The sequence below is a fragment of the Apus apus genome, chromosome 7 (assembly GCF_020740795.1).
Source record: "Apus apus isolate bApuApu2 chromosome 7, bApuApu2.pri.cur, whole genome shotgun sequence".
Classification (NCBI taxonomy): Eukaryota; Metazoa; Chordata; class Aves; order Apodiformes; family Apodidae; genus Apus; species Apus apus.
Window position 1 is genome coordinate 6,458,175 of NC_067288.1, and position 13,548 is coordinate 6,471,722.

Genomic DNA, 13,548 nt, shown 5'->3' on the forward strand with positions numbered 1-13,548 from the left:
AAACCCAATATATTTGAGGCTTTCCAGGGATATACCTGCAACTGTCCCAGGTGACTTTTCTGTATGTCCCGCAGCTTGGCCATCGTCTCATTCTGCCCTTCGATGATCCGATACAGCTCTTCTGTCTGCCAGGCCAAGGACAGGAAGCACAGTCAGTGGCAAACCCAGCACAGACCCTCCCATCCCAAGCCTGGATGAGATTATGACACATGTCACCATCCCATGAAAGAGCAAGAAATAATGGAATGAGATCCAGGATGCCCAGCAGGGACTGAAGCATTCCTTTTCAGGCACAGCCTACAGTGCTAACACACCTTCCTCCTTCAGTGAGCACCCCCTGCCCACCCAAATCTATTACCTTACTCTCTTTGCTCTTCAGGGCCTCGTTCAGACTCTGGATTATATGATCTTGCCTCTGTGATGCTTCTTGGACAGATTTTAATTCAAAATTCAATTCATTCAGCTTCTCCTGTAACAACTGCAGACAGAAATACATTGCTTATTTAATCCTGCCTAATGCTCTATATAAACACCCTTAGGACTCCCTCCACCCCTTAATCAACTCGGTACAACCAGGTGTTCACCAGATCAAGATCAACACGGCTCCCTCTAGAGCTTGAAAACACTGTTTGAGCTGGGTGGAGACAACCACAAGGCCTTCAGCCCTTCCACAGGACTGTTCAGTGCTTCAGGTCCATCCAGTGCAGCCCCCATGTGCAGGGTGGAGGCTCCAGGCTTGGCTGCACATATCATCCTGCCTCCCACACACTGCAGGAGAGTCTTGCTCAGGCTGCCCCACTGCCTCCCCAGTTTCTATCATTTGTTTCTGTTCCCTTCAGAGGAAAGGGGCTGCTTCAGCCCAAAAAGCTCTCAGGAGATCTGAACAACAACAAAAAAATCAACACAGAGAAGCTACACATTCCAAAAGCCATTCCCTTTGCTTCTCAGGTCCTGCAGAGTATTGCAGCTGCCCCTTTAAAATCTTCCAGCCCTTTATCTTACTGCCTCCCTGACCCTCCAGGCACTCTTGCAGCAACTGCTGGTCTAGGTAATTACACATTTGATCAGATCAGTGGTTTATTTAGCCTCAAGTTCTGGCTTCAGTTCAACAGAGTCTAGTCAGTGCCAACATGCCAACAGCACAGCCACAAAACAAAGGGAAACATCATACTAGTCTCTGTGCCTGGTTTACAACCTGAGAAACTTTTGCCTTTGACATTTTCACCCAAAAGAGGCTGCCATCTCAAACAGTTTCAGGACAGTTCTTTGCTTTCACCATACTGTTAATTATGCAGCACACCATGTACACTTAAGCAACTGCTTCTTAGCATTTCTACATATGTTGTCCGTTTGCATTCTCAGTTTTGGATGACACACCTTTGTCAGAATTTACTTAAGCCTCAATTTTTTAAGGAGTTGGTGCTGCCACATGATTTCCTCTTGTTCCTCATTAGTTTACACACCTGTCATGTTATCTCTTCTCTAAGAGACACTCCCCATAAACCGTTTAAACATTTTCAACTGCATTTACTAGGCCTTGGGCCTCTTTTCCCCTTTCAACCTTTGTGGTCCAGGCAGCTCCAAGAGCTTACAGGTGTCCCCAGATTTAACTAAAGAACCCATCCTGACACTTTTTCTCATTTAATCTCTCTGTTTTCCATGTGGGTATAATTTACCTGGGAGTAAATGTGTTACCCTCACAAAATGTGTTCAATTTGATCTGCCTCGAGATGTTTCTTTCCTAAGAAAGGCTTTAAATCAAAACAAAAACAAGGCCCACTCTGCATTTATCTCCCTTACTGCTTGCAAAAAAGAAAGCAGCTGTCCCAAAAGGCAGGTGCCCTTCCCTCCTGCATCAGACTCAGCCCATGCAAATCCAAGAGACATGGAAATAATCCTGTGCATTTCTCCTTCACCAGCTCCTGGAAGGCTCACGAGGTAAGCAGGAAATTCTTCCAAAACAATGGTTTGGAAAAATAAATATGGAAAATGCACTCAGCACTGCTGCAGGAAAAAAAATTAAATTCTTTTAACTCAGCAGCACTGAGAATCATGTGTCAGCACACACCATTGCTGGAAGAGGGGTGCAGATGCCCATCTCTGGCCAGGCTGGGAGGCACCCTCCAACACAAATTACATCAGACTCACTAGGCACTGAATTTGCTGTTCATGGAGAAATACCTTGTTGGCAGCTTCAAACTGCTGGAGTTTGCCCTGCAGCTCTGCAGCACACAGATCAGACACGTGCTCCCGCGCTGCAGGGTCACCTGGAGCAGGCTGCTGATCTTCATCTTGCAAATTCTGGGGGAGGAAAAAAAAGCACCAAAAACACCCCAATGATAAACGGCTCAAGTAATGCATTGACTTCTTCTATTCACCTGTCAGTCCTCAGAGACCTTGCAGCATGTACTTAAACATGCCCCACTGTGCTCTTCTGTTTCTGAAACATCATGCCAACGTCTGTCTTCACCTGGGTGGCAGGCTGACCTGCCCAAAGTTCCCCACTGCCCTGACGCTCTGGTCAGGCTCCCTGACTCTCCTCACTCCCATTCAGTGAGCCCAGCAGCTTGTCTGGCTCTAACCACTGTCTGCAGGCTGATGGCAGATCTGCTCCCCACACCCAAGCCATGCCTCTGCTGGCAGCTTCAAAACAAAGCTAGAACCAAATCAAACTCCTTCCCACATTCTGCCAAGCCTCTCCTTCTCAACCAAGCCCACAACCTTCAATCCTTCCCAGCAGCTACCCTCCTGCCTTGAGCTGGCAGCCACCCCCCAACTCTGAACCCCTCCACTTGTGATTCTCTGGGCCCTTCTTCACAGCTCCCCATGCTTCAGCACCCGCAGGGCGTGCGATTCCCTGCAGCTTCACAAGTTGTAGCAAATTCAATGCTACAGCTGAGATTTTTTTTCCTGCCACATACCCGTTTACTGAGAACAGACAGCCTGCTTTGACACGTGGCCTGCCAGCCCCTGCTGGCTGAGCACACACTAATCCCTTGTCATCCCTTCTTACTCTTGTGCCACCTCCCGCCTAGCGAGTGGTTAACTCCTGAGAGCAGCATTCAAACCAGCCACCCACCCCAGCCCTCGCAGGACACATTAAGTATTCCTGAACATTACCAGTGATAGGAGATTGATTGTACTGGTGCCTGTTTCAAGCAAGAGCCCTGCCCAGCACAGGGCTGCAGCACAGAGGCCATCAGAACATGGCAGAGCTTCTCAGAGCACACACAGGAGCACAAGCTCCAGGCAGCACAGCACAGGGAGGACAACAGCCAACTCCAACTGGCCCTGTCAGACTGAACCTTCAGTATCTCCAGCAGCCACAGAAACACTGTCTCTGGGAAAGTCAGGCAGCTTAGAGGAGCTCCCCCAGGCCTGAGCATTGCCTCCCACATACAGAAGCAATGCTTCTCTTTATCCTGATGTTAAGGTTTTAGTGAAAACTTAACGAGTGACAGCAAAGTCATTTAAAATCTGCCCAGTCAGAGGGCTTCAGATCAGGCAGGGAGAGCTGCTGGAATCTGTCACACAAGCAGCTATTTTGAAATAAGGTTGATGAAAAGAAAACAGAGAAAATTAAAAAAAAAAAAAAAAAGAAAACAACTTTCCTCACAGTTTGCACATTCCAAAGAAAAATAAGCAGAAAGCCTGCAAAGAGCTAAGAGCAGGGAGGAGAAAGGCAGAGCCAGCTCCAGAGTCCAAAGTCCCAGCTGCCTCCCTCGTGCTTCCCGGCAGCCATGTCAGGAGCACAGCTCCCCAGCGGTTTTTCTCCTACCTCAGCATCTGACTGACAATCTCTCCTCAGTCAGCACACATTAACCTAGATTTTAAAAAGTAATAATCACAGCATTATTGAAGCCTGCCAAGCTCACATCTGCCCAGAACAGTGGGTAAGAGATGGGCTTCTCAGTAAGGCAACACGTCCCTTGCTGCCAGCACGGTGGCGCAGGCAGCTGCCAGAGCGTGTCTGAGGAAGGCTGGGCTTGGTGGCTTTTCCTGAGGCTACAGGGATGAAGAGGAAGAATCACTGGTTCAAGAAAACGCCCAAGATAACCGCATCTACAAGATCACATGCCCCAACACCAGGGCTCTTGGTTTTCATAGCTTACAGCAGTAAATCGAAAGAACTGCAGTTTCCCAAAAACACTAAGGGAGCTGTGGTCTTATATGTTCCTTTCATGTTACCCAAAATATGTTTATGCATATGAATCAGCAGTACCTGACTTTAAGAAAGAGCATTGCTTGTACAAATTGAAATCACTTATACATGAACCAATTGGTTTGCTCACTGCATCGACTTCCCATTTTTTGCTGTTTAAGCCATCTGAAGGATTAAAGTGCTTTCCCCCTTCTGCCAGACCCTGCACCAACGCTGCACCTGCAGCTGCCACCGCAGCAAGAATTTTTTACAGGGAGTAAAAGATCCTGCAGGATTAATTCCTGGCAGGGACGGTTGGACGGCAAAGACTGGAGGTTGAAGAAACGCCTCTAAAGCAGTTCCAAGAGGAGGAAGGCGACGTGTGACAGAAAGCCAAGCCGTAAACATGCCACGTTGATTGTGCCATGTTAAGAGAAAGCCTATTTTTATGCTGTAAATATATCCTGGCAGTGAAAATGAGTAGCAAACACCACAGACTAGAGGAGCAGCAACGCCCTGCCCCACATCTTCAGTCCCTGGCTGCCAGCGCGGTGCCTTTGTGCACCAGATGACAATCAGTTTTTCTGCATTCCTCCCTAGCACTATCTCTTGAGCAGGTTTTTATGGGAAAAGCACACAGCTCTAGGAAACGCCCGAGCAGATGGGACAGGGAGCAGCACTGGCTGAATGGGAAGTGTAATTTAGCACAGATACAGTTGCCATAGTAATAAACAAGCATTTCGGCAATTCCCCGGGCTACCTAGAGCATTAGACAGCACTAAGGCTGTTAATGGGAATGCAATTAGGCTGACATGGATATTCCTGAATTGAAGCCGACTGAGGCCTTTTATTCATCAAGGAAAGTGATAAAGCAATTACAAGTTCAGCTTTTTGACTGCATGCTAATGAAGATGTCATCAAAGCCAGCAAAACAGAGGCAATCTGGAGCTACACAAGGACTAACCATTGAGGCAGGTAACTGCACCAGGAAGTCTCGTGAAAGCATGAGCTTTCATTGCCTCTCAGCAACATCTGCTGTTAATTGATAAATCTTTTCAAAGGATCAGAAAATAAACCAATTATCTAGAATACCAGCCCTAAAGTCACTCCCTGGCTCAACTCCACCTGCAGGGAAGACACCTTTTCCTGAGGGCACGCGCCACAGGTCCCCACGTGGATCTGCATGTTCAGCAGGTTGGAGGCCTGATCTGCAGAGGCAGGTGTTCCATTAGCCAGGCACAAAGAAAACACATTTGCTGAAAAACACATGCCCAGAAGCCTAAGACGCTCCCTTTGGCTGTGGGTAAGAGTCACACTGACTCCTTAAAGAGAAAGCGGAAGTGAAACTGGTGCTTTCTCAGCTGAAAAATGACAAAGCATGCAAAGAGCTTAAACCATCTAGCAGGCTGCACTGACAGGATGCCAGTGGAGGGGGGGGGGGAAGGTTAATTTCCCAGAACACAAGGAGGAAAGAGACAACAGGAGAATGACAGAGGAGAGAGGCAGCACACCTAAAAAGGACTGAGCTGCCTATTCTTAGCCCTAGGTTCAGCGACACGTGGCTATCTGTATTATCTCAGCACAGAAGAATCCCTAGTGGGCTCGGCGTCAGGCCACAGGGATGCTGCTCAATGGAACGGCGGCACAATGACCTCTACCTGTACCCGCAGCGGCATGTAATCCTCACAGAGGTCGTCCCACAGCTCCTGCAGTTCAGAAACATCCAGGGAAAGACCCAAAGGAGCTCTGGAAAAGGATTTTCTGTCTGTGTTCAGGAAGGCAGGAGCAGCACACACAGAAGCGCTGCCATCTGCCAGCTCACGGCTGAGCTTGGGAGAGGGCAAGCTGGACTTCACAGGAATAGGCAGCCTGCTGCCTCGGGGGCTCTGGAGGGGTTTGTAGTCCAAAGCCTTGATCAAGCTGAGGGCCAGCTCCAGCCTGTTCCCACTCAGCGAAGAGTTTGGGGTCATGCGGTCATCAGAGAAATCATCACATCTTCCAAGCCCTTTCACCCCCTTCTCTGCATCTTCATCCTTCTGCTGCGGAGGGCTCGCCTCCACGGTCGTGTCCAGGGACTCGACAGAGGACACAGGCGTGCCTTCCTCCATGCTCTCCCCATCCACAGGCCCTCTGGCACCGGTGGACTCCGCCGCGTCGCACACGGATGACTCCTCATTGCCCATGCTGGTCGACCAGCGGCTGGACAGCCCGCAGGAGATGCTTCTGGCCACTTTCCGCGGAACCTTGCAAATGGCTTCGTAGTCGGCATCCGCCACCCGCAGGGCGGCACAGCCCCGGCAGCGGCGGGGACGGCTGCTCGCTCCCTCGGCAGCGTGGCAGCTGTGCGGCTCCCAGCCGTGCTCTTCTTGGTCGGCCCAATATTCGTACCCGGAATAAGCGAAGTCCTCCTGAAGGAGGGCAGCGTACCGTACGTCGGGCAGGTTGGAAAGGTCCACAGTCCCATCCCCAGCTCTGTCGTCTGTGCCGGAGTCCTCGTTGTTCCTGCGGTACATGCTTGCGATGCAGAACTTGAGGCGGTCTTTCTCCAGCAGCAGCTTCTGCAGGCGCTCGATGGAGAGGGCTTCAATGCGCGCGATGACGGTGTCGAACCTGTAGATGCGGTCCAGCATGAAGGCACACTTGCTGCAAGCGAACTCGGACCTGCCATCTCGGCACAGTTCCCTGCCCAGGACATGGGAGAGCAGCACCTGGAGGTTCAGCTTGGCCGCCGTGTGGAAGATCCATCGCCGCTGGTTGCCGCACAGCTCCCGAGCGCAGATCCGGCAGGTTTCCTTCATCCTCCCTCCCAACCAGCCCCCAAACTTACTGCTGGGGGTTCTCAAGGGACCTTCCTGAAGCCTCTGCCACCCACTCAGTGCATCTCCTGGGGCACAGTTCCCTCAAGCCCTGAGCCCACCAACACTTCTCCCCCCCGATGAGGAGGGCGCCCCGCCGGGACTCCGGGTGCTACAGAAACATCTTCACCTCATCCCAGCTGCACGAGGGCTGTCCCCCTCCCCTGGCTGGCGGGCCCCCTCCCCTCTCTTTACAGCTTCCCCTCCTCCGTGGCTGCCCTCTCTCCTCTCCCTGCCCCGGGGCTGCCCCTCACCCGGGCTGCCCCCCGCCCCGCAGGCCCCGCTGCCCCCGCCGAGGATGCTCCTGCCACGGCGGCGCCCGGCTTCTGGCTCAGATTTCAAGATGGCGGCGGGCGACAGCCCTCCCCGCGCATGGGCGGCGGGCGCGAAGCCCGCCGGGATTTGTAGTCGCCAAGCAAGCCCGGGGACCGCGCATGCGCAGTGGCCCGCACGTGGGGCTCCGGCATCGGGGCGGTGACACCGCCAAGGACGGCGACAGTGAGCGCGGCGGCGGCAGCGCCAACCGCGGCGGCAGTGCGGGGCCGGGGCCAGGAGCCCTCCCCTGTGCTGTGCCCAGTGCCCCCCCACTAGCGCCTGACCCCGGCTCCCCATCCCAGCGCCACCGCCACATCCGTGTCCCAGCGCCAGCGCCCATCCCCAGGAGGCAGTGCCAGGCGGGACATGTCCCCACCAGCACCCATGCCCCGGTACCCACACCAGGGCACACACCAGCAGTGCGACCGCCCTCACGCACTGACGGCCCGTGGTTGCTGGGGACAGCGCTGTGCCACCAAGACACGGCATGGCTAGAGCCCTGCAGCTGTCAGGAACATGCTGCTCTGATCCCTCACAAACCCAGAATCCCACCTGGCACCGTGATGGGCCCCTGGAGGTATTTTAAGAGCTGGAATGGAACCTGCAGCCAGGGGCAGGTGGCACTGACAGCACAGAAGCATGGCTGCGTGTGCTGACACCACAGACTGGGAGCTGCCCTGCTCCCCTGCCCCCAGCACAGACATGCAAATACCCAATCCTGCCAGCTTGGATGCGGCACAGCCCCAGCCGCATTCCCAGAAAGGGATGGGGACAACAACCACTGCTGAGGCCTGGGTGGACATGCTACTCCCTGGGGTCCCAGGCTGGGGTCCACCCCAAACTTGTCACCCACCTGCCCTGCCACAACCGGAGGCTTCTCCAGGCGCTGCTGCAGGTTGTGATTCTCTGCTGACAGGGTTTCCACCAGCCGGTTGCTGGCAGCCAGCTCTTGGGTCAGCTCTTCGATCCTCCTGTGAGGGAGGGAAGGGTGGGGGACACTCAGCACCATCCTCTCCCCTTTCCTGCAGCCCAGCTCTCTCCCCTTGGGGTGAACACTTCAACCCCCCTGGATGTTCACAGTCCCCCACAGCACCATACCCTTGTTGTTCCCCAAGGACTGGCACCACAGAGGTCCTGGGCACCCACCTCTGGGCCATGGCACCACAGCTGTCATCTCTCCTGCCCTCCTCCTTTGTCCTTGCAGTCTCCTTCAGCTTCCCCGCCAGCTCCCGGCACCGCTCCACCTCTGCTCTGGCCAGTGCCGTGGCCTGCTCGGCTTCACTCCGTGCCAGGCTGGCCTCCTGTGTGGCAGCAGGGTGAGCCCCAAGGCACTGGTCCCCAGTCCTCGCAAGTCCCCACTGCCCCCAGCTCACCTCCTGCAGGAGCTGGATCTTGTTCTCCAGCAGCTCATAGACATGCTCTGACTCCCGCTGCCGCTCCTCATACTGCTGCTGTAGTGCTGCCTGGCTGCGGGTCGTCTGGGTCTCTGCAGCCACCCTGCCAGGCACAGCACAGCATGACATGGCATGGAATGGCATGGCACAATGTGACATGGCATGGCAGGGTGCAGCGCAGCACGGTGTGGCATCTCATACCATGACACGGTGTGGCACGGTACGGTATGGCACAGCACACTGTGGTGTGGCATGGCACATGACATGGTCTAACGTGGCAGGACACAACATGGCTCGGCACAGCATGGCATGGCTTGGCATGGCTCAGTTTGTCATGTCAGGAGACAGCACGGCACGGCACTGCATGGCATTGCACGTGACATGGCACAGCATGGCATGGCTTGGCATGATGCAGAATATCACAGCAGGACACAGAACGGCATGGCGTAGCGTGGCCTCCTCTGCCTCCTCTTTCAAGAGGCCCCCCGCACAAACCGGCTGGGCTGGGCAAGCTGTGCCCCCACAGGTGCCCCCAGCCCAGCTTCCCCTCTGCCCTGGCTGCTGTTTTTGCAGGACCCCCGGGCAGGACATACTGTTACTTCACAGCACTGCTGCCCGGGGGACACAGCTCCCCCCCCCTGCAGCACCAGCTCATGGTGGGGGCTCCCAACCACCAAAACTGTTCCCACACACTCCTAAAACCAAGGGTTCCCCAGGCACCTTGCCCCTGTCCCACCCCCCTCACTAGTGCCCCGCTGCAGGACACACTCCCCACGGCCCCATGCACAGCCCAGCCCTCCCCCACCAAGCAGGTGCTGCCCTTTATTTTTGGCTGGCGCCGGGGCTGTAAGAGGAGCCCGCGGGTGCCCGGCCCCACTGCAGCCCCTCTGCTGCCTGCCACGGGCAGGGTGCAGTCAGACAACCCCTCCTGTCCCCCACACCTACACAAGCATCACAAACAGCACATGGGTGGCACGTCCACCCTGGGGCGGGGGGCTTAGCCAGCCCAACTCACCATGTGTTGTCCAGGGCTTGTTGCTTCTCCTGCAGCTCCCGCTTCAGGCTCTCCACCTCCACCTTCAGCTCGATGTTCTGTGGGGCAGGAGGCAGGTGAGTGAGATGCCCCCAAGCCTGCCCGGACTTCCCCCAGTGCCACTGCCCATGGGAATGCACTGACAGCAGCCTGGGGCTCCCCCACCCCACGGCAGGGCTCTGGGTGTTCCTCACACTGAGCAGCACAGGCAGTTTTTTAGTCCATCAGTGCTGGAACAGGGTGTACCCAGTCTGGCTGTCCATCTCCACCCAAACCAGCAACGCAGACCACCCAGCACCCCACCGGGCTGGGGATGCCTTCCCCATCCCTCTCCCTGCTCCTGTCAAAGGCAGGAAGGGGGAAACCCCCACACAGCAGCTGCCCCAGCGCCGTGGCCGATGCTCCCCTGGAATCCCCACCAGCTGTGCCTCCCTGGCCTCATCTCCTTGCAGCAAAGAGGGGGCACAAGGAAGCAAACCCCCGCCGGCCACCCATCCCCCTTCTCCCCCACGGGTGCTCACCCTTCGGTTGACATCATCCCAGCTGCCTTCGCCTTTCTGCTGGACGCGCTCCTCCAGAAAGTAGATGCGCAGCTTAAGGCTGAAATTCTCCTTCTTGAGGTCGTTGAGGTGCTGGGACAGCGTGCGGTACCCGTGAGCCATGGCCGGTGCTCCATGGGGCGAGCATCCCGGCACCCTCACATGGCGCCGCCGGGACGCGGCTGGGGTGCCTGCCTGCCCGCAGCTCCCGCCGCCGGCCCCGACACGGCCCCTTTCCTTTTTTTATTTATTTTTTTTTTTCCTTTCCCCCCCCCCCCGCCGCTCCCAGAGCTATTTGAGGAATCGCTGGACAGGCGGGTGGTGAAACCTGAGCCCCGGCGGCCCCACCGCGCCAGGGGGGACGGGCGAAGGGGAGCGCAGCGCCCTTGGGGGGGGGGGAGCGCTGAGCTCCTCTCCCGCTCCCAACCCCTCCTGCTCTCCGCACCCCACTGGTGCACCCAGGGGATCCGACACGTCTGCTGCGAGCAGCTGGCAGGGCTAGGGTTAATTCTGGAGGTGCCACGGGAGGGTCCTGGTGGTGTCACGGGGAGGTCCCAGCACCACGCACTCTCACCTGCTCGAAGTCCCGCAGGGTCTGTGTCTGGGTGAGGGGACCCATCCCCAGGTCCCGGAGGAGACATGTCTGCACCAATGGGTCAGGCTGAGGCTGAGCACCCGAGGGGCCATGGGACCCCCCCGGCTCGGCCAGCATGGGGTCCTCATCACCCTCACTCCATGGCCCGTCTTGGGAAGCTGGGAAGGAGGGTGAGCTGCGGTCAGACGAGCAAAGCGGCTGCTCCACGCAATCCCTGCCCTCAGGGTGTCACCAAGAGGGACACCTTGAGGACCTGGCGAGCCCCTGGCTATCCTTTGGGGTGCTGCATGTGGGACCCGGGGCTGGGGCATGCAGGGTACCCAAGGGCTCTCAGGGTGTCTTACCCGCCATACGGCTGGCTCTGGGGGGCACGGCCAACCCGTCACCACTGCAGGGGTCCCTGTGGAGAGGAGCACAAAGCCACATCACACAAGCATCAGGGGTCTTGCCCGCAGGGCCCCCATGCACCATCCAGGCTAGAGGGGCCAGGGAGGGCCAGAGAGGATTTCACTAAAGCCTCTTCACAGTCTCTGCTGCATCTCCCCCACCACAGGGCAGTCACGGGCAGCTGGCCTGGCACTGGGGGTGCAATGGGGTGAGCTTCCAATATCAAAACAGTCACCTAAAAGCCTGCCTGGGGTGGGGAATGAACTCCAGCCAAGGAAAAAAATCCCATGGAAGTGCACAGGGGGAATAATGTGCACCCTTGCATCTGTGTGTGCAGAAGCACACCGATGTCCAGGCTCATGTGGGCATGCCCACATGTTTTCACAAAGCGGGGCGGTGTCTGCTCTAAGTGCAGAGACATGAGGCCCTGGGGGCCATGCAGATGCCTGTGACCCCTTAGGAGCACTTTAGCCCCATTAGCAGCCCTGGAGGAGCCACCTGAGCCCCTGCAGCAGCCCCCCACCACCCCAGGAAGGCGTCTGGGTGCTGGCAGAGAGCAGGAACTGCATAAGGCAGGGCTGGCCCCAGCTGCTCTCTGAGGGGCCCCTGGCCTCTGAGCTACCACAGCTCACCACCTCCCCACCACGGTCGCAATCAGGTTTATTTTCAGCAGAGAAGGGTGAGTCATTTCATCATTTAAAAGAAAGAAAAAAAACCCAACACAACAAAAACCCACAAAAAAACCCCCCCAAACAACCAGATTTTTTTTTCCTTAGAAAAAATAATCAGAGTATTTATTTTCTATTCCCAGATTCTTGGTGGGCTCCCACAAGCAGGGCAGTGGGCACTCACCCCCTAGTGCCCCAATGGGCACCGTGCCCTGCCCACATGCATGGTGCTGAGCCTTGGTAGCCAGGCAGGGTCAGCAGGTCCCTACAGCACAGGCCATAGTGGAGCCTCTGCCCCCTGGGCTGGGGACACCATACTGGCACCTCACAGACAGAGGACACAGCATTGCCAACCTGGAAGGGAGCAGGGGAAGAGAGCCATGGGTGTCACAGTCCCTGCACCAATAACCTGTCATGAGGGGAAACTGAGGCATGCTGGCTTTAAATACCCTGTGCCCTGCCAGGATCCGTAACCAGCCCAATACCCAGAGACACAGTACTTAGAGGCACAGTAGCCAGAGGCATGACAGCCAAGGAAGCACAACACCCAGAAGTACAATACCCAAAGGCATGACAATGAGGACACTCAAAGCCCAGAGGCACAATATCCAAGAGGCATGACCTCTGGAGGCGTGACACCCCAGGAGGGATGATACCCAGAGGTGCGATACTCAGAGGCAAAAAAATCCAAGGAACCACAGTACCTGGACTCAGGATGCACTAGGATGCACAGTACCCAAGGAAGCACAATGCCCAGCAGCACAATAGCCTGAGGCATGATATCCCAGGAGGCAAAATATATGAAGAGGCACAATACTGAGTGACATGACATCCTAGGAAGCATGACACCCAGAAGCCTAATGCCTCCAGACACAACAACCAAGGAGGCATGACAGCCCAACGCCTAAAAACCAAGAAGGGTTGACACCCAGAGGTACAACAAACATGGAGACACAGTATGGTGCCCAAGGAGGAGCAATGCCTCAAGGTGCAACACCCAAAGATGTGCAATACCAGAGGAAGCACAATACCCGAGGAGATACAACACCTGAGGTGTGATACCCTGAGAGAGGGGTGGCCAGTCCCTGTAGTTCCAGTGCTATGGGAGCTCCTTGGGGCCACTCAGAGGCAGGCCCAGCCCAGCAGTGTGGCTGGCCGTGGGCTCTGGGGTGAGCAAGCAGAGCACTCACTTCCCTGCAGCCCAGCTTCCCAGTCAGCACCCTTCACACCAGGACTTGGAGCTCAAGGCTGGGCCTGGGGAACACTGGGCCAGCAGGAGTCCTGGGCTCTGCTGCAGCCAGCTGGGCTGGACGGGGGCTCCCCCCTCCCCATCCATGTACCCAACACTGGGAATTTGTTTGCTGCAACGGGGAGGCTGCCACGGTGCTGCGGGGCTGCAGGAGGACAAGAGCCCTTTCATGCTGGCCATACCACCCAAGGGCACGGAGCAGAGCTGCCAGCACAGTGCAGAGCCTGAGGGGTGGACAGCCCCAGGGCCCCCCACTCACCAAGCAGCACTTCCTGCCCCTGATGTCCCTTCAAGCCCTGGCACGAGGGTGCCATGGGACCCTGACTCAGAGCACCCACTGACTCATGGCATCTCCATGGCATTGCCCCAGGG

At 56.2% G+C, this 13,548-nt stretch overlaps 1 protein-coding gene across 5 annotated transcripts in view; it reads right to left on the reverse strand.

The window, feature by feature from the left end:
* Window positions 1-13,548, reverse strand: part of LOC127386965 (myomegalin-like) — a 33,954-nt gene that overhangs the window by 19,002 nt on the left and 1,404 nt on the right. For 3 of the 5 annotated variants that reach the window (XM_051624741.1, XM_051624743.1, XM_051624739.1), the window contains exons 1-4: window positions 5,800-7,146; window positions 2,182-2,301; window positions 359-478; window positions 36-125 (exon numbers count right to left, since the gene is read on the reverse strand). In XM_051624741.1, coding sequence (XP_051480701.1) covers window positions 36-125; window positions 359-478; window positions 2,182-2,301; window positions 5,800-6,939 — 1,470 coding nt within the window. In that variant the 5' untranslated portion in view covers window positions 6,940-7,146. Of the gene's footprint in view, window positions 1-35; window positions 126-358; window positions 479-2,181; window positions 2,302-5,799; window positions 7,147-8,164; window positions 8,283-8,457; window positions 8,613-8,684; window positions 8,809-9,720; window positions 9,798-10,259; window positions 10,371-10,851; window positions 11,031-11,216; window positions 11,273-13,548 lie in introns of those variants that run through there. The other 2 variants (XM_051624744.1, XM_051624742.1) reach the window with 2 other exon arrangements.